Here is a 21,179-nt window from a genome sequence, read left to right on the forward strand (position 1 = left end):
TTACAGGCTAGACATTCACACACTAGTGTTATAAGACGCATATGGAATTTAACCAACTTCTCAGTTTAATCCCCTGACTTGTAGTTGTTTGAGAAACCAGACAGAAAGAACAAAAAATTTTCCACCTATTAATGTCTAAACCCCTATATGACTAAAGGACATTTTTTAAAAAATGTAATAATAAAATCAGTGCCTCAGCCATACCTGGTAGGCCATGCTGAATTGAAGTCAGACGCAGAGCTCTGTTTAGTGCAAGCTCGTTAAGTCATTATTATGTGCACACGCATCTGTGTATACCACTGGCATCCTGCATTCTGATTTGATGTTCATATGCATTTGCTTGTGCATATATTTTGGGGTTCACTTGTTTATTTGCCAGTTTTAATGTTTATGAGGGAAGCATTTATATATTATTCTTCCTAGTGAGTTTGGAATCAAATGAAAAATTGACAGGGATCAAAATTTGTCTAAAATATTTAAAATGAGGGACACCTGGGAAGCTCAGTCAGTTAAGCATCTACCTTCAGCTTGGGTCATGATCCCAAGGTCCTGGGATCAAGTCCCACATGAGGCTCCTTGGTCAGCGGGGAGCCTGCTTCTCCCTCTGCCTGCCGTTCTCCCTGCTTGTTTGCTCACTCACTCTCTCTATAATAAATAAATAAAATATTTAAAAAAATAAAGTATTTGAAATGAGCCTATTTCTTCTTTGGGTCAACTTAAGAGAAAAACTGGGATGGTTTTTTTTGTTTTTTTGGGGGGGGGTTTGGGTTCTTTTTGGCAAGTTGGGTCTTTAAGCAGGCTCAGGCAACCACACGGAAGACTCTGGCTTGTCTCATACCATATGGATGCAGAAAACGCAAGGAGGAGATGAGAGCCTTCTGGCAATGATACTGTAATGGATATACTTGCTTTGGTTTATAGCTTTGACTAGATAATCATGAAGATTCCTTTTAATAGTAAGATTGTATGGAATATTAAGGGGTGCCTGGGTGGCTCAGTTGGTTGAGCATCTGACTCTTGATTTTGGCTCAGGTCATGATCTCAGGTTCTGAGATTGGGCCTCCCATTGGGTTCAGTGCTCAGTGTGGAGTCTGCTTGAGATTGTCTCTCTCCCTTTCCCTCTGCCCCTACCCCCATGTACACGTGCTCTCCCTCTCTCTCTCAAATAAATAAATAAATAACATCTGGAAAAAAAAAGATTGTATGGGATATTAAGATTTAGAGGTGCTTACTCCATTTTCCATTTTGTAAACAGTTGAGTCTTACTACATTCACAGAACCTATTTAAGACCTTAATGTTGCAGAAATACCTATTTAAGGAGTAGTGAGCTGAATAAACATTATGCTTAATTAAGCCCCCAAAGCACTGGGTTTTAGGTTGTCTGTTACTAAAGATTATGTCCTTTGCAGATTCCAAACAACTTTTAACTTATTAGGATCTATTTCTAAACCATTTTGGTGGGTTTTTAAAATATGACTTTAATTTTAGATTTTCTTTACATGGCTATTGTGATAGAAAAAGTCAAATGACAGTGACTCTTGTTTTGTATAGAACTCTTCTTTATCTTTTTTATTCTCAATGGAAAACTGTTAAAAAAAAAAAAAAAGGAATCCTCAGGTATCTGTTCAGGCATGAAGCATTTTATTTGTATTGCCGTATCTAGGATATGCATCATTTGACAATGAGTATTGAACTAAATAGTTGAAACTCCAGTAGCTTTTGAACAGATTTTATTTGGAAGTGGCCTGTCTCCTGCTAAAAGTGCATAATATTTGTTGTAATTCATCGTACTTAGAAACTAATAATTAACTAGTTAAAACTGATGCAATGAAATAGTCGAAAAGTACGCTTACCTTCGCTATTTTCTTAAAGTGTACTGATGTGTGCCTATCCTAGATTTTAATATATTCTCTTACTTCTCTCATCGCTCTTAAGGTTTTACTAAATTTATTTTATAGGAAACTGAGACAGAAGTATAATAATTTTGCTAAGTTTACACAACTAATAAATGACAAAAGCAGGTCTGATTCTAAAACCTGTACTCTTTCTACAGTGCTGCCAATCTACCTGATTTATTTTTCCATCTGACCCTAAAAAAATACCCATAGGCAAGGGTAAATCTTGATGTGTAGTTAGGTAACAAAGTAAGGAAAGTAAATGTAGAATTATGCTTATGTTATAAAATGGCATCTAGAAAATAAATTAGAACATTGAAATTTGAGCGAAAAGGTGAAAATAAAAAAAAAACATTTTAAAGTTTTAAAAACTGAACTTATTTTATACTTATTAAATATAGTACAATTATCAGAAACAGAAAAGCAACGTTGGTATAATAATCACTAAATTACAGACCTTATTAGAAATTTAACAGTTTTTCCACTGATGATTTTTTTGTTCCAGAATGTTATTTCTGGATCTCACATTGTATTTGGTTGTTATTTACCCTTAGTCTCTGCCAGTGTGTAACAGTTTATTCAGTTTTTTTCTTATCTTTCATGACCTTGGCACATTTGAAGAATACTGATTAGTTTTTTTGTAAAACATCCCTCAGTTTTGGGGCTCCTGGGTGGCTCAGTCATTAAGCGTCTGCCTTCGGCTCAGGGCGTAATCCCAGAGTCCTGGGATCGAGCCCCACATTGGGCTCCATGCTCCACTGGGAGCCTGCTTCTTCCTCTCCCACTCCCCCTGCTTGTGTTCCCTCTCTCGCTGGCTGTCTCTCTCTCTGTGTCAAATAAATAAATAAAATCTTAAAAAAAAAGAAATCCCTCAGTTTGGGTTTATCTGATGATTTTTCATGATTGGAATGAGGTTAGGCATTTTTGGCAAAAGTAGCACTAAAATGCCATTGCTTCTTTCTTGGTATGCCATATGAAGAGATTTGTGATGATGATATGTTGTATTACTTACTGGTGATATTTACTTTGATGATTTGGTTAAGTTTGTGTCTGTGGGGTTTCTACACTCTCTTAAGTTACTACCTTTATTTTTAGTTGATAAATGTCTTGGGGGAGATAATTTGAGACTGCAAATCCAGCATTGCCTCAAACTTTTTTTTTTTTAAGATTTTATTTATTTATTTATTTATTTATTTGAGAGAGAGAGTGAGTGAGAGAGAGAGCGAGAGAGAGAGAGCACATGAGCCTGGAGGAGGAGCAGAGGGACAGGGAGAAGCAGACTCCCTGCTAAGTGGGAGCCCAATGTGGTCCTCCATCCCAGGACTCTGGGATCATGAACTGAGCCAAAGGCAGCTGCTTAACCAACTGAGCCACCCAGGCACCCCTGCCTCAAAGTTTTACCCACAAATATTAGCATTGATATATGGATCTTGTCTTCAGCATTCATTACTGTGTATTTGCCTAATGCTAATTCTCTATATCTCTTTTCTTCTGTGTTTATTTTTTTTAAAGATTTTATTTATTTATTTGACAGAGATAGAGACAGTCAGCGAGAGGGGGAACACAAGCAGGGGGAGTGGGAGAGGAAGAAGCAGGCTCATAGCAGAGGAGCCTGATGTGGGGCTCGATCCCATAACGCCGGGATCACGCCCTGAGCCGAAGGCAGACGCTTAACCTCTGTGCCACCCAGGCGCCCCCTCTTCTGTGTTTATTAATTGGGATTTTTACTGTGAGGAAGTGCTGTCTCATCTCTAACATTTATTTATCTGATTATTTGTATCCTGGATATTTATCTTGTTCTATGGATTAAAGTACAATACTATAATTTATTTTGTCGCTTAAATTGTTCCAACTTTAGCACTTAGGAGATCCTTCAGGTTGGCTCCTGTGTTTTTATACCCCATGATTTTTTTCAGCATTTCAGTACTTTCTGGAACCAGAAAATGTTCTATTCTCATCTGTGTTTTCCCTGCTTCAGGCCTGCTGGAGGAGGCCTTGAGGAGTCCAAGTTTCTTTTTTGGAGAATAGTGTTTAGAAACCAAGATTTGGTCCTTAAGTGTATATATTGCTACTGGGGTGTTACTGCTCCTATGTCCTCTCAGTAGACAGAGCTAGGGGATTATTTATATATATAGTAGCTATATTACAAATGAATAACATAGTCATACAGAAGGGGGTGGGGAAAAGACTAAATGTCTATTACAATGCTTTAGGTATTTAGAAAGTTAGCAAATTAATTCAAGGCATAGATTGCATATGAATTTTAGGGACACTTTTCATTCCATAGTGATTTGGATGATGTATCTTAATGTTCTTAAATAATGAATGTAATTTTAACTGAATGGGTTTACAGTAAGTCTGTCTTTTGACAGTTTTGCCAGAGAATAAATCTGTGCTCATTCTCACAATAATTTGCCTTGGTAAATGAATATATGGCAGTATATAATATGTACTACATCCCTTTTAGATCAGGATATATGCTCCTGTAAATGGGAGTGCTGAGAAAATGCTGTAGGATCATTGCATGATTCCAGCATCTTCTTTGGCAGTAGCTCTGCCCTTCTCTTCACCTCCTCTTATATTATGGCATGCTTTTGACCTTAGCCTGTAACTTCAGCAGTATTCATGTAGTTTCTATAAATTATAGTAAATTGCATTGCAGTATGTTTATTATACCCTTCAGAATGAAAAAAAAAAGGTTTTTACCAATCTCTAATGGACTATTGATCTTGATCCTGTTTCTTAGACCATTTTCTTGAAGAATTTAGAACTGTAGCAATGGTTGATTTTAAAGATCCAGGTAAATACTTTTCCTTTCTTTGCAGCAACTTCAACATTATTCTGGCCGTTATGTAAAGACTGTTACTTATTAGAATGCAAAAGAAAAAGAAAAATAGAAGATGTGTTGCTTGCTGTACTTCAGCCTGTTAGAGCATGTTCAGATTATGATGTCATAGTGTCCACTTTCATTAACTGAGTGCTTATGATAGCACAGGAGAAAAATTTCAAATAAAAGGGCAATATAATGTACAATTTCACATGTTTTAAGGAAAATATTTAAAAGAGAAATATAGTGTTATAGTGAGTCTTAAAGTGTTAGATTAATGTTACAGGGTATTAGCAGTGTCTGGCATGATATTGAACAGTGTAAGAAGATATGTAAGTTTCAGTAATTTTGTTTCTATCCCTTCATAGGTATTCTAACAAACCTATTGGAGGTGTTGCCCACAAGGACTTTTATTGTGTTAGGTTTGGGCTCAGCTAGATCAGGCCGTATATTAGTAGTAGAATCTTGTTGAATGAGGGTATAGTAAGAATAGAAGCTGAGAAAATAGAAAGTTTCTTTTCTAAGGAGATAAACTCATCCCATAAATAGGAAGTGAATAAGGTTATAAGTAGATATGGATTAGGGCAAACTGTTTGGGAAGGAGGACAGGAAGATATGAGACTGTCAGGTTACCTATATTTTATGTGTCATCGGAATGGTGTTGTGGCCAAAAAGAGGCTAATAAAGTTGGTCAAACACTCTAGTGAAGAGAGAATTTAAAGGCAGGTAACCACAGTGTAACTTTTTTTTTTTTTTTTTTTTTTTGCCTTTGGTAGTTTAGAAAAGTTTGTCCTATTTGGAGTCATCACAGTAGTAATTTTTACTTCCCGGTTAACTTTCTGGTAGTGCAATTTGGAATTGTCAGAGAACCGTGAATGGTATAAGATTGTATCTAAATTAGCCTGCCACAGTTTCATGGATATTGGCAGAAAACATGAAACTCCTGGGTCAGAGATAATGGACTTTATTACTCATGGCACAGCAAGCAGCATGAGCTTCATGCTCGTGGTGGTTCCCCTTTCCCCTCCACTCTTACAAAGGTGATGTAAGTGGCATAGGTGGATCCTGCACTCACAGTGAGTTTTTATCATAGCTGAGGAAGCCCAAGCTTAGGGAACCCTAATCTTTTATAATGGTCTACAAGTGTGTCTGCCTGGCTTTTGCTTCAGAGGGAGATGACCTTGTGATTATGCTAAATAGATAACAGGCTCACTGCTGTGGAGGGAGACATCATCCTTTTCAAGGCTGTTGCCTATGAATATCTTTGAAAAGATGAAGGCAGTCAGGCCTTTTTTTGAAAAACTGTAGAAATACAAGAGACCCATGGAAAATTCTCTCCTAAGAGGAAATAATGAGTGTGAAAAGTCCTTGAGCTCTGAGTGTTCTTGGCTTTTGTACTCTGTTCTGTTTTTTCCAGCTTTTAAAACAGAGTTGGCAAACTTTCTCTGTAGTGGGGCAGATATTAGATATTTTAGGCTTTGTGAGCCGTATGATTTCTGTCATAACTATATAACTGGTTGTTATAGCAGGAAAGCAGCCATAGATAGGATGTAAAAGGACGAATCTGGTTATGTTCCAGTAAAGCACTATGGACATTGAAATTTGAATTTCATATGATTTTTAGACATCATAAAATATTTTTTTTCAACCATTTAAAAATGTAACATCCATTCTTAGCTTGTGGGTCATATAAAAACAGTTTAGCAGTCTTATATATGAGAAATCATAATTAACATTTTATAGCAATTGATAGTTCTAAAATGCTTTCTCATAAATTATCCTAATTTGGCTTCACAGTAAACCTGCAAGAGAAGCATTATTATCTCTATTTCATAGTGAGGAAACTAATGCATAGACAAGGAAGATGACCTATCCAAATTCATAAAGCTAGTAAAGTGACAGAGCCAAGACTAATTATATTCTGGACTCTTTTCTCCATCATATTGTATAGCTTAAACTTTTATAATCAGAGCATCATGCCACTATATCTTTTTAATACCCATTGGTGCCAGAATGCTTAGAATTTAGTCTTTAATAAATAGTAATAATAATCACGTTCATTTCTAATTTTCTTTATTACTATATTCTACTCTCTAGCTATCTTAATCTTTGATAATTGATGTTTTGACAAAGGCTGGATATAGGAGGTGAAGGACTTTGTTACAGTTTATTAAAGATTTGGCAGTTGGACAGTATGATTATTCATATAGTATTTCTTTCCCACATTTTCAAAGATAATAGTTAATTTTATTTTCAGATGTACAGTATGAAAATAAACAATAACGTTTTTCCCCTTAATCATTTGTATTCATGCTGAACTAATGCTTTAATTTATCTAGTAGTTCCATCATAATTTTTAAACTCAAGATGTTGAGAACATTTTCTATAATAATGTACTGTTTGGATTATTTTCCTATCAGGTGGTTGAAGATTATGCTGGAAGATGGCAGGTCCCTTTGCCACAGCTTCAGGTTCTTCAGACTGCACTCTGCTGTTTTACATCAGCCAGTGCATCATTCCCGGATGAATGTGAGCACGTACAGTATGTTTTGAGTAGCCTTGCCTTGTAAGTACTCTTTACTTCTTATAAAGTATTATTTTTCTTGACATAGCTGAGAATTGGCTTTTGATTATTTTTTCTGTGGAAGGAGCCTTTCCTAAAGTCTTCCCTCAAAAGAAATTTCCAAAACTCTGGACTTAAAAAAAAAAAAAAAAGAAAGAAAGAACAAAAATGAAAAGAAATTTCCATTTCTTCATTTAAGTATTTAGGTTTAACTTTAAACATATAGCCGTAATTTTACTTTTAGTTTTAGAGTTAATTGGAATTTTTACATAGATTCTTATGGTCGCTGTCATCACTTTCCTTTTATAATTCCCTAGCTCTAATAGTAAGCTCCAAAATACAGCAATTGCGGCCATGATATATAGCAGAGGGACCTTAAATCAGGCCAGAGAGAGCTTAGGAAACTCCTGGTTTTTTAAAAAACACTTGTAGAGGAATTCAAGTTAAAGATCACAAAGTGAGCACTTGGGTTTATTCTTTTTGCTCTGGTAGATCGTACTAAAGTTATAGTAAAGATGTAAAAGAGAGAAATACAGTGAAAAGAAAGTAGAGAAGAGCCATCAGTGAATGAAAGATTTGAGAAATTTTCTATGGGAGAGAACACAAAAGAGTGAGTGGTCACTGAAACATGACAGAACAAGTCACAACTTCACTTTTTGTTTTGCGCGTGTGCATGCGCCTCAGATCACACATCACGGTAACATGTTGTGAAATCATTTATCAACATTAGAGAATACAACAGAAAATATCAGAATGTCTTGTAGGATAAGTATTACTTAGTGAAATTCTTGTCTTATATATTTATTTTCATTTATGTGTGTATACTTGATTATTTGTAAAACATGTTTAAAAACCGTAGCAGTTAAAACAATTATACTCTGCCTTATAAGATAGGTCTAGTTTGTCCTGCCCCCCTCCCCCCAGAATCCTAGAGAGGTGTAGAATTTGAATATGCAAGGTGTGAAATAGAGAGTGAGGAATGAGATACTTTGGGAGAATGCAGATAAAGGAGTTAATTGCAGTTTTTCCATTCAGGCCAATCACCAAACCTTAGGGCCAGGTTGGGGTAGGGAAACAGAGTTGCTGCTTTTTTTTTTTTCCCCCTCTAGAGAATTAAATGACTTTGGAGCAATGACCTTTGCTTTCTGGCAGTTAAAGTTTCCTCTTTCAGACAGCTAGCTAATCACTTAATTACCCTAAAGAAAAACTTGTCAGTCACCAAAGTCTAGACATGTTCATAAGAACTCCCAATTAATCTTTATAGCCTTATTCTTCAATATTAATGGGGATTCAAGAATCCTCAAGACAGTTGAGGAATGCTTTCAACATGAAAAAAATATAGTGAAAAACAAAAAATTTGGAAGAAAATTTAAAACATTAAGAAAAATAGAACATATGTAATACACATTTACAGAGAGAGTTAAGATGATATGTGTAACATTAAAACATCAACATATCATACTGTGTGAATGGAATAATGAGATATCAAAAATGAGTTTGTGTAAATTAAGGAAATCTGATGATGGGTTAAAATTTAAAGTTCTGTAGGAGGAAATTTGGAGAGTAAAGTTGGAGAAATAATCCAGGATGTAAAACAGAACCAAAGAGAAGGAATATGTCAGAGAAAAAAAAATGATATGGTGCCTTTATGTAGGAGGTTCATTATCTGACTAGTTGGAGTTCCAGAAAAAGAACTTAAAGAAAAGATATTGGAGGAAAATTTTAAAGAAAAAATAAAAGAATTTTCCAGAGCTTAAAGTCATGAACTTCCAGACTAAAAGAACTCAAGAAGTGCTTAGGATAGTAAATATAAAAGATACTCAGCTAAATACATCATTTTGTGATTTCAAAATACCAAGAATTGGGGCGCCTGGGTGGCTCAGTCGTTAAGCTTATGCCTTCGGCTCAGGTCATGATCCCAGGGTCCTGGCACTGAGCCCCACATCAGGCTCCCTGCTCAGTGGGAAGCCCGCTTCTCCCTCTCCCACTCCCCCTGCTTGTGTTCCCTCTCTCACTGTATCTCTGTCTGTCAAATAAATAAAATCTTTTAAAAAACAAAACAAAACACAAAATACCAAGAATGAAAAAACAGATTTGAACACCTTGTAGAGAGGAAAAACTAGGTTGCCTACAAAGGAACAAACATCAAATTGGTATCAGTCTTCATACAACACATAACTAACAGTGGGTGATAGAATATAATGAATCAGTGTCTTGAAAGATTTGAGGAGAAATTATTTTCAATGTAGGATTTTATACTCATCCAAACTGTCAGTGAATATGAGAGAAAGATTTCCAGGATGTAAGGATGTAGAAGATTGACTTGTCGACATACCCTTTCTTTTAGGAAGTTATTGGAGAATGTGCTCCAGAAAATGACAGTGGATCTAGAAAATAGTGGCTTTTTTACTTGAGCGAGAGGGAAGAGAAGTCCTAGGATCACTGTTGAGTAGTAGGCCTTACAGATATGTCACCTTGAAGAGGGAAATATTGAGTAAAAATGGAGATTGGAGAGTAAACTTGACAATTTAGAATCATTTAAGGTAGTGATAAAAGGCAAAGAAAAGGAAAATGTAATTAGACACTCCAGGAAAATTAAAAATAATCTAAACAGGAAAAAACACAGAATTATAGCAAGCTACTTCAATATGTACTGAGTGTTATTTACGTAGTTTTCTTAATGTAAATGATGTTTACTACTTTAAACTTTTAGTATAGTACAAAAATAATTACAGTTATAGAACAGAAGGAAATTAATTATTCACCATTCAACATAAGATTATTTGATGGAAGTTACAAGTTGAAAGTGAAGAATAAGGGGCGCCTGGGTGGCTCAGTTGTTAAGCGTCTGCCTTTGGCTCAGGTCATGATCCCAGCGCTCTGGGATCGAGCCTCCGCATTGGGCTCCCTGCTCAGTGGGAAGCCTGCTTCTCCCTTTCCCACTTCCCCTGCTTGTGTTCCCTCTCTCGCAGCCTCTCTCTGTCAAATAAATATATAAAATCTTAAAAAAAAAAATGAATAAGGGCACTAAAATATATCCTTTGATCTTATTTTACAAGATGGGAGTATCAGTAGTACATGAAACCATAAATAAATGTGTAAATAAAGTTACAAAGATCAGTAATAGATGAAATAATAGTAACTAATGGGAATGTAAATTGGTTGTGTGAGGAGTTAAATTCTCTTTTCCCACAGCAGGAAGTCAAGAGGTAATATTTAAAAATGGTAAATCAAGAAATACTGACAAAGCTTATTATCAACAGCTTTTAAAAATTTTGGGAGTTGTTAATTCTGGGGCATTGGACTAGTGAGAGAGAAGACTGTTTTTGTACAGTTAGCATTTTTAAATCTTGAAGATGTATTAATTTCTTATATATGAGCTATGTGGTTTTTTGCTTTGTTTATGTAAAATTTAAAAGAGTGCATGTACATTGTGTTTCTTTAAAAGTTTATTTGTAGATATTTAAATTATAGGTGAGAACTGTGAGGTGATGGATATGTTAACTAGCTTGATTATGGTGATAATTTCACTGTGTGTATGTATATCAAAACATCTAGTTGTATACCTTAAATGTATACAATTTCTGTTTGTCAATTATACCCCAATGAAGCTGGAAAAAAAATTATAGGAGGAAGGAGAGTTTAATATAACCTTATAGGGTGCCTGGGTGGCTCAGTTGGTTAAGCGATTGACTGCCTTTGGCTCAGGTCGGGATCCTGTCTGCATTGGGCTCCCTGCTCAGTGGGGAGTCTGCTTCTCCCTCTGACCTTCCCCCCCCTCATGCTCTCTCTCTCATTCGCTCTCTCTCAAATAAATAAATAAAATCTTAAAAAAAAATGTATAAAAAAAGAATATAACCTTATAGATTTGTAAGAGCAGTGCAGTGTAAAGAAAACTATATTATTTAAAAATATGTGTTTCTTTTATTTATTTTTTTATGATTCCCAAATGAATATGGGAGATGTATTAGGACTTTTTTGATTATAATTGACAAACTTACTCAAACTAGCTTAGGCAAAAAAAGAAGGGTGTGGGGGGGATTCATTGGGTGACTATACCATGGAAAAGCAAGGACCAGAACTAGTTTCAGGATGTTCTGAATCCAGAGAATAAAATATCATCTAGAACTGTTCTCCCACTTTCTGTCTTCCCTTTTTTGTCTTCACTGAGGGCTCCTGACAGTTCTGCGATTAAGCTTAGTTTATTAACCAAGAGGGAAGAAACTCCCTCCCCCCATTTGCAATCCTCAAAATATTTTTGGGAACTTGAGCCCAGCCAACTTATGTACCCCCTGGTTTGACTAATAGCTGTGTTTAGGAGAGTATACTAAGATTTTTGGCTCAGTTTGATGATCAGCTCACCCCATGGCTGGGGGGAATGAGGATACTACATTGACAGCCCAATCAGAACCATAGAAATGTTGGAGGGGTAAGTAGTTCCCTCAAGAAGTAAATAAGGTAGTGTGAAAGAGAGCAGCTAGGTAAACAAACATAACAGATGTCTGCTACAAAGAATAATTTTATGTGTCACTTTGAAAACTACCAAAATGATTTTAGTTATTTTCTGCTGATTTCTGAGGAAAAGAAAATTGTAAGTATTAAAATAAATACATTATTTGTAAGCAAGAAGTGTTATTCTTGTTTCAGTGCCTGTTTACAGACTTTTCCCCCACCTTTCACCTATATAATCTTTGTTAACATTCATGTTATAATGGGAAATGCTTTTAAGGTTTTCAGAAGTACTTTATTTTTTTTTAAAATTTAACTCATTTGTTAGTTTTTCTTTGCTTGCTATCTTTTTCACTACTGCTAATGAAAAAAATTATTAAGCAGAAGCAAATCTTATCTGAGATGGACAGTGTTAGGCACAAGAAAGTAGAATATCTTAGTGGTTTGTCAAAGAGTAATGTTCCTTGTAAGGAAAACTTCCTGCATTATTTGAATTTACTTTAACAGAAAAGTTAATTGTATTTTTAATACCAGAAGAAAAATGAGGAAATAGCAACATGGTGATACTATTAAAGCATAGAGAGTCTGTAACAGTGTTCAGTTTATTTAAATAAATATATAAGCCTGAAAATTTTTCTAATTCCATATTCATTCATTCATTCATTCTGTAAATCTCCTGTGCTTGGTTCTAAGCTAAAATAGGAAATAAGAGAGGTAAGTCCTTGTTCTCAACGACCTTACAAAGCTAAAAAATAGTAAATAAGCAGTCACACTATTATGTAATTATAATTATGAAAAAATTACAGGATACCATCAGAGAGTATAACAGGGGACTTGACTTGGTCTGGGAGGTCAGGGAAAATTTGCTTGGTGAGCTAAAACTTGAGCCGAGCTCTGAACGAACGGTAACAGTTAATTAGATTAAGGAGCAGAAGAGCCTCCCTGGGATGGCAAATAGAATGTTCGAGGTGACTGGATAGGATGTCAGGATATTAATGGATTTCATTATAATTCATATCTGTTTGTTGAAATCTTGTTTGTGATCTATATTATGTACTTAACATTTTTTATTCACTTGACATACTAAAAAATTATAGGCGAGCTGAAGAGTTAAGTAGTATCTACAAGATTTTGTTTTATATAAGTATATATGTAAGTATGTATTTATATATATAATATATATGTTAAACATATAAGTTACTATATTCTGTGGCAGTATTATCTGGTCCATATATGTCCACCTTCATAAAAGCCTGTTCCACCTTGTAAATTATACATATGTGAAGGTGTGCCTTCTATAGGGAGACTACAAAAACTATGGTTTTGTGAAGGTCTTCTTTACAGGGAAGGAAGAGGATTCTGTTTTTATTCATACTTGAGGTTTCTTTTTTTTTTTAACCGTGGCAATGAATATAGTCATGTAGAGAACTGTCTTAAATTGACTAATGATTTTACCTAGGTTGACTGTTTTTTTAAGCGTATTTTCTAAAAAAAAATGATTTAGCTGTGTTTGTATGTATGTATGTATGTATGTATTTGCACTAAAAAGGACCTCAGGTTAAATCTCTTTTATAGATAAGAAAATTTAGGCCTGAGAACTGTAGGGGACTTTTGCAAGTCTGAGTTGAGTGTTTTTTGTTTTTGTTTTTTCCTATTGTTTTCTTGTTTTAGATTGGTTAAACACTGATTTCTGTTTTACAGGTAGAACAGAGCCAAATACCCTGAAACTAAGTGAATCTTTAGGCAGAGAACTTAGACTTTACCAGTTTTATATAAAATAAAAGCAAACTTTAATGCTGCCCTTCCCAGCCACCTTTAGCCCAATAGAAAGTAAATGTAGCATTCCACAAAGGTTCCGTGATGGACAATACCTATTTGCCTGGCAGCCATTAGGTCCACAAAGATCTATATGATCCACTGGAGAGGGAACTAGTTAGCTAGTAGTGTTTATTTTGTGTAGTGACAAATACTAAAAATGTATACCCTAATATGCCAATTTGCCTAGAAGAGAAGGCCTTTTCCTTCTCTTCATGGAATTAAATGGGTATAATCAGAGTCTTATTTAGAGTGGCTAGACATTCATGTGTTAGGCCACACATGTAATGATAGCTCAACCCTTTCTGACTATGTTGCTAAATTGAATTAATTTCAAACATAGAATTTGTGCCTAATTTCTACTCAACCAAGTTTTATTTGGTTGTATTTATAACTTAGGTCTGGGCTTCAACTAACTTAGGAAATAGCCTAGAAATTAAAGGAAGAAAGGATAATTATAAAGGGCTATTTTTTGGGGTGGGGCCGTGCCCCACAAAAGGTGTTGGTCTTTTGGCCCCAATCTGTATATCCTTTCTGTGCAATGTGTAGCACTCTTATTGCATGTTGACTTTTTAATTATTTTGACCAACACTTATTCAAAACCTTCTCCAATTTTTTATCTATTATCTTTACTAATCATTTGTGGCAGGTGATCCCATTTATTTTATAGAGAAATCTAGGCTATCTAGCCTTTGTTTTCTCTCTTTAAAGAAATGATTTCTGGAGCATCTGGCTGGCTCAGTTGGTAGAGCACATGAGTCATTCTCAGGGTCATGAGTTCAAGTGCCACATTGGGCATGGAGCCTACTTAAAAATTAATTAATTAAAAAAAGAAATGATTTCCTTTTTGAGGCAATTGATGGTTTTAATTTAATTCCCATACTAAATTCCCTCAGCATTGCTTTGTTTTTCTTTACCATTACATTAAAATATTTTGTTTTCAGGATTTGTTGTAGCTGAAGTCAACATTAGACAAACCTACATGGATTTGTTTATACTGGCTATGTTTAGAAACTCAGCATTTCATTTGGTGCTAGTAGTGCCTAAAATATTTTTTCCTTATAATTTTGGCCTTTATTGTTCCATTTGTTAATCTTGGGGGGAAGCAGTTGAGACTTCATTTTATTGGCATTTATTAGTCATTTTATTGACAAAGAGATAGGAATTATTAACTGGTATATTTGTGTTGACATACCCTATTCCTATCCATGTTGGTATATATCAGAACCTAGAGGTATATACATGTATAGTTTTGTAAAATGGTATTTATTGCTTTTCTAATATAGTTGAAGGAAGGCTTGATAATTCTTGGTCAGTGGAGATACAAAAAACCTATAGAGAGAAAAAGCAGTAGACTAAAAGCTGTTACTATTTTCACTGCTATTAGGATTATTTATTCTTTAGAAGAAGATGTATATAGTCATTATGAATGGTATAAATACATGTTTGAATTTTTCTGAATTTGAATGTCTTTATTTTGGGTTAAGCCAGATTCCTGAAAAACTACAGCTTTGAACATTTTAACTTTTCCTTCCTTCCTCCTAATAGCTTTGGTTTATAGAACTGGACCACAACATCATACTGTCAGCTTTCACTGTGGAATAAAACAAGAAGAAGAAGGGGAAAAAAAAGAAATGCTTCTGAAATTGTTGAAAAGATGACAAAGTTTTGCCCGTTGCTCCTTATACAGAAATCTTAAAATCATGCCCTTAGATGCACCTAAATTACATGAAAGCAAATATTAAGAGATCTAAGGGGAGAAATAGCAATATAATAATAGTAGGAAACTTTAATATCCCACTTTAATCAATGGTTAGATCATACAGATGAAACATAAGGAAACATTGGCCTTAAACCACACATTAGACCTGATGGACTAAACAGACATATACAGAATATTCTATCCAAAAGAAATAGAATACACATTCTTCTCATGCGCACAGGATAGATCATTTATTAGGCCACAAAAAAGTCTTAATACATTTAAGAAGACTGAAATCATGTAAGCATCTTTTCTGACCATAGAGGTATAAAAACAAATCAATTACAAGAAGATAACTGGAAAAACTACCAACATGTGAAGATTAAATAGCATTCTGTTGAACAAATGGGTCAAAAAAGAAGTCAAAAAGAAACCAAAAAATACCTTGAGACAAATGAAAATGGATATGTGTACAACATACCAAAACTTGCAGGATGCAGCAAAAGCAGTGCTAAAAGGAAAGTTCATAAGGATAAATGCCTACTTGAAGAAGCAAGAAAGGTCAATAAATAACCTAACTTTACACTGCAAGGAACTAGGAAAAAAAGAACGAATGAAGCCCAAAGTTAATAGAAGGAAATAATAACAAAGATCAGAATAGAAATGAAAGAGAGACTAAGCAAAAGAAAAGATCAATGAAACAAAGAGCTGATTCTTTGAAAAAAGAAGCAAAATTGAGAAACCTTTATCTAGGTTCATAAACAAAAAAAGACTCAAAATCAGAAATGAAAGAGAAGATAGTACAACTGATCCCACAGAAATACAAAGGGTAAGAGACTACTATGAACAGTTACACACCAACAAATTAGACAACCTAGAAGAAATGGATAAATTCCTAGAAGTGCACAATCCACTAAGACTGCATCATGAAGAAATAGAAATCTGAACAGACTAATTACTAGAAAGGAGACTGAGTTATCAGAACCTTCCAACAAATAAAAGTCCAGGACCAGATGGCTTCACTGGTGAATTCCATCCAATATTCAAAGAAGAATTAATATCAATCCTTTTCAAACTCTTTCAAAAAATTGAAGAGGCAGGAACACTTCCAAATTAATTTCACAAGGCCAGCATTACCTGGATACTAAAACCAGACAGGGACATCACAATTAAAGAAAAATTACAGTTCAGTATCCCTGAGGAGCATAGATACAAAAGTACTCAACAAAATGTCAGCAGACTGAATACAACAGCTCATTAAAAGGATCAAAATGGTGATTAAGTGGGGTTTTTTTTTTCCTAGAGGATGCAAGGATGGTTCAAGCGTTCACAAATCAATGTGATACACTGCATTAACAAAATAAAGGATAAAAATCATTATGATTCTCTCAATAGATGCAGAAAATCATTTAAGAAAATTGAATATCCATTTATGATAAAAACTCTCAACAAAGTGGGTAGAGGGAACATACATCAACATCATAAAAGCCCACAGCTAACTCATACTTAATGGTGAAAAGCTGAAAGTTTTCCCTCTAAGACAAGGATGCCCATTCTTGCCACTTTTATTCACACAGTAGTGGAAGTCCTCGCCAGAGCAGTCATGCAAAAAAAAAAGGGGGGGGGGGCTCATCCAAATCAGAAAAGAAGTAAAACTGTCTCTATTGGCAGATGATGTGATATTATGGATAGAAAACTATAAAGAAAACTGTTAGAACTAATAAAAAAAGTCAATAAAATTGCAAGAAGAAAAATCAGTGTACAAAAATGTTGCATTTCTTTGTGCTAATAATGAACTGTCAGAGAAATTAAGAAAACAGTCCTATATACAACTGTAACAAAAAATATCTAGAAATTCCAACAAGGAAGTGAAAGACTTGTACACTGAAAACTATATGGCACTAATGAAAGAAATTGAAGACACAAATAAATGGAAAGATGTTCCATGCTCATGGATTGGAAGAATTAATGTTAAAATGTCCATACCACCCAAACCAATCTACAGATTCAGTCCAGTCTCTATCAAAAATCCAATGGCATTTTTCACAGAAATAGAACAAATAATTCCTAAGATTTGAATGTAGCCACAAAGATCCCAAATAGCCAAGGCAATCTTGAGAAGGAAGAACGAAGCTGGAGGCATCATGTGACCTGAATTCAAACTATATTACAAAGCTGTAGTAATCAAAACAGTATGGTATTGGCATAAAAACAGACATAGATTAACATAACAGAATAGAGAGCCCCAAAATAAATTCATGCATATATGGTCAGTTAATTTACATCAAAGGACCTGAGAATATATATTGGAGAATGGACCATTTTGGGGAATGGACCATCTCTTTAATAAATGGTGTTGGGAAAACTGGAGATAGCCACATGCAAAGGAGTGGAACTAGACCACTGTCTTACACCATTCACAAAAATCAACTCAAAATGGATTGAAGACTTAAACTTAAGACTTGAAACCATAAAACTCCCAGAAGAAAACTGGTGATAAGGTCCTTGACATTAGTCTTGGCAGTGATATTTTTGGATTTGACACCAAAAGCAAAGGCAACAAAAGCACAATAAACAAGGGGGCTTACATCAATCTAAAAAGCTTATGCACAACAAAGGAAACCAACAAAATGAAAAGCAGCCTACTAGATGGGAGAAAATATTTGCAGATCATCTATTTGTTGACGTGGTTAATATCCCAAAGCTATAAAGATCTCCTATAACTCAATAGTAAAAAACCAAACAATCTAATTAAAAAATGGGCAGAGGATCTGAATAGACATTTTTCCAAAGAAGATATACAGTTGGCTAACAGGTATATGAAAAGGTGCTCATCACTAATCATCAGGGAAATGCAAATCAAATCACAATGAGTTATCACCTCACACTTAGAATGGCTAGTATCAAAAATACAAGAAATAAGTGTTGGCAAGAGTGTGAGAAAACAGAACTCTTGTGCCCTGTTGGTGGGAATGTAAATTGTTGCAGCCACTATGAAAAAGAGCATGGAGTACCCTCAAAGAATAGAAAGTAGAACTACCATATGATCCATCAATTCTTCTTCTGAGTATTTATCCAAAGAAAACAAAATCATTATCTTGCAAAGATATTGTTACCCCTATGTTCATTGCAGTACTATTTGCAATAGCTAAGACATGGAAAGAACCTCCATGCCCATCAATGGATAAATGGGTAAAGAAAATGTGATACATATATACATACATATACATGTATGTAGATCACATCTATATATATCACATAAAATGTATATATATATCATATCATATATCATATCATATCATATCATATCATATCATATCATATATATACCACAAAAAAGAAGGTATCCCATTATTTGTGACAATGTGGATAGACCTTGAAGGCATTTTGCTAAGTGAAAGAAGTCAGAGAAAGGGTGTTGAGTTTGATAAGTTCTTTATACCTTTTGGATACTAGCCCTTTATCTGATTAGACATTTGCAAATATCTTCTCCCATTCTGTAGGTTGTCTTTTGGTTCTGTCGACTCTTTCTTTTGCTGCCAGCAATGTAAGAGTACCTGTATCCCTATACCTTTGTCAGTACTTGTGTTTTAAAAACTTTTCAATTATGACAATTGTCAAACCTATTCAAAAGTAGAAGGAATATTATAATGAACTGCCCTACCCATCACCATCTTCAGCAAGTATCAGCATATCATCAGTCTTGTTTTCTCTGTACATCCCCACTCCGTACCCATTTCTGGTTATCTTTTTTTTAACTTACAGCTTTTAGAGGTAAAAATTTCATATTATTAAATTCATGCTTTGTAGGTATATAATTTGGTAATTTTTAGTAAATGCATAGAGTTGTGCAGCTATCATCACAAACTAGTTTTACATTTTCATCACACCAAAAAGCTCCCTGATGCTCATTTGCAGCCAATCCCCAGTCCCTCCTCAGCCCAAGGCAACCCCTGATCTATTTTCTATCTCAATAGAGTTGTTATTTCTGGACATTTTATACAAACAATATGACACAATATATAGACTTTTAGATATGATTTCTTTCACTTAGAATAATGTTTTTGAGGCTCATCCATGTTGTAGCACTTATCAAGAACTCATTCCTTTTTGTGCTGAATAGTATTCCACTGTATGGGTAATAGTACATTTTGTTTATGCATTCAGCAACTAATGGATATTTGGATTGTTTCCAATTTTTGTCTTTGAACATTTGTGTATTATTAAGTCTTGTGTGGACAAATGTTTTTATTTCTCTTGAGTAGCTACCTAGGAATGGATGTTATATGTTACGTTTAACATTTGTTTAACACAGAACTGCCAAACTGTGTCCAAAGTGACTATACCATTAGAAGTTCTAACCGGCTGTCCAGGTGGGGTTTCAGTTTCTCCACATTGTCACTAACACTTTTTATATTATTTGTCTTTTTTATAATAGCCATTCTAGTAGTCGTGTGGTGGTAGCTCAATTTGGCTTTAATTTTCATTTCCTCAATGCTGTTGATGGCAACCATCTTTTTGTGTACTTATTTGCTATCACATATCTTCTTTGGTAATGTGTTTATTCAAATCTGCCCATTTTTCAGTTGGATTGTTTGCCCTATTGAGTTGTAAGACTTTTTTTATATATTCTTTTTATACATTCAGTATCAGATAAGTGATTAGTAAATACTTCCACTCTGTAGCCTGTCTTCATTTTCTAATTGATATCTTCTGAAGTTTATTCCTGGTCTTAAGAAATTTGATTGTAATTTGCCTTGTGTAGTTTTCCCTCATATGTCTTGATCTTAAGCTTCTTGGATCTTTGGATTTATAATTTTAACCAAATTTGGGAAATTTCTTTATAAAAATAAAAGATTTTTATTTTTGAGTAATCTTTATACCCAATATGGGGCTTGAACCACAGTCCTGAGATCAAGAATTGCATGCTTTACCAACTGGGGCAGCCAGGCACCCTCAAAAATTATTTTAAAAGCATCATTATGTTTTCTTAAGGGATGACACTTGAAGAGAATCCACAGTTGACCCACAGTTTACTGATGGTTCTGTTAATTTTTATCAGTCCCTTTTCTTTTGGTGTGTTTTATTTTAATAACGCTTTGTCTTGTTTTCACTGATGTTACCTTCTGCACTATCTGATTTGACATTAATCCCACATAATGTATTTTTCATCTCAGATATTGCATTTTTTTATCTATATAAGTTTTATTTGGGTCTTTTATATCTTTCTTAACATGGTTATTCTTTACCTTAGGAGTTAGCAAACTATGGCCCATGGGTCAAATGCTGCCGATGCCTCCCTCCCTTTTTAATATGGTTTTCAAGCTAAGAATAGTCTTTGTATTTTTAAAGATTTATTTATTTTATTTGAGAGAGAGAATACACAGAGGGAGGGACAGAGGGAGAGGGAGAAAGAATCTAAAGCAGACTCCCTGCTGACCATGGAACCCAACTTAGGGCTTGATCTCATGACCCTGAGATCACAACCTGAGCCAAAATCAAGAGTCAGACGCTCAACCAGCTACACCTCCCAGGTTCCCCAGTCTTTGCATTTTTGAACAGTCGTGTTAAAAATGTGATGGAGATCTTATGTGGCCTCCCAAACCTAAAATATCTGGCAACCCAGCCTCCACCCTAAAGAAAATATAACAGTAGAGGAGGGGCACCTGGGTGGCTCAGTTAGTTAAGTATCTGCCTTCTACTCACGTCATGATCCCAGGGTCCTGGGGATTGAGCCCCGTGTCAGTCTACTCATTGGGGAGCCATCTTCTCCCTCTCTGCTGCTCTCCCCTGCTTGTGCCTTCTCTTTCTCTCTGTCAAATAAATAAAATCTTTAAAAAAAAAAAAAAAACAACAACAGTAGAGGAATTTGAAACTGGTGGTACACTGAAGGTTATGATAGCAACAACATAATACAAACCCATTTA

General features: G+C 34.9%; 1 protein-coding gene across 1 annotated transcript in view; it reads left to right on the forward strand.

The window, feature by feature from the left end:
* ZNF654 (zinc finger protein 654) overlaps positions 1–21,179 on the forward strand; it is an 84,667-nt gene that overhangs the window by 18,098 nt on the left and 45,390 nt on the right. The window contains exon 2 of the mRNA XM_008704557.2: positions 7,144–7,289. Coding sequence (XP_008702779.1) covers positions 7,144–7,289 — 146 coding nt within the window. The remainder of the gene's footprint in view (positions 1–7,143; positions 7,290–21,179) is intronic.

The sequence above is a fragment of the Ursus maritimus genome, unplaced genomic scaffold (genome assembly GCF_017311325.1).
Source record: "Ursus maritimus isolate PB19 unplaced genomic scaffold, ASM1731132v1 scaffold_4, whole genome shotgun sequence".
In the NCBI taxonomy this organism is placed as follows: domain Eukaryota; kingdom Metazoa; phylum Chordata; class Mammalia; order Carnivora; family Ursidae; genus Ursus; species Ursus maritimus.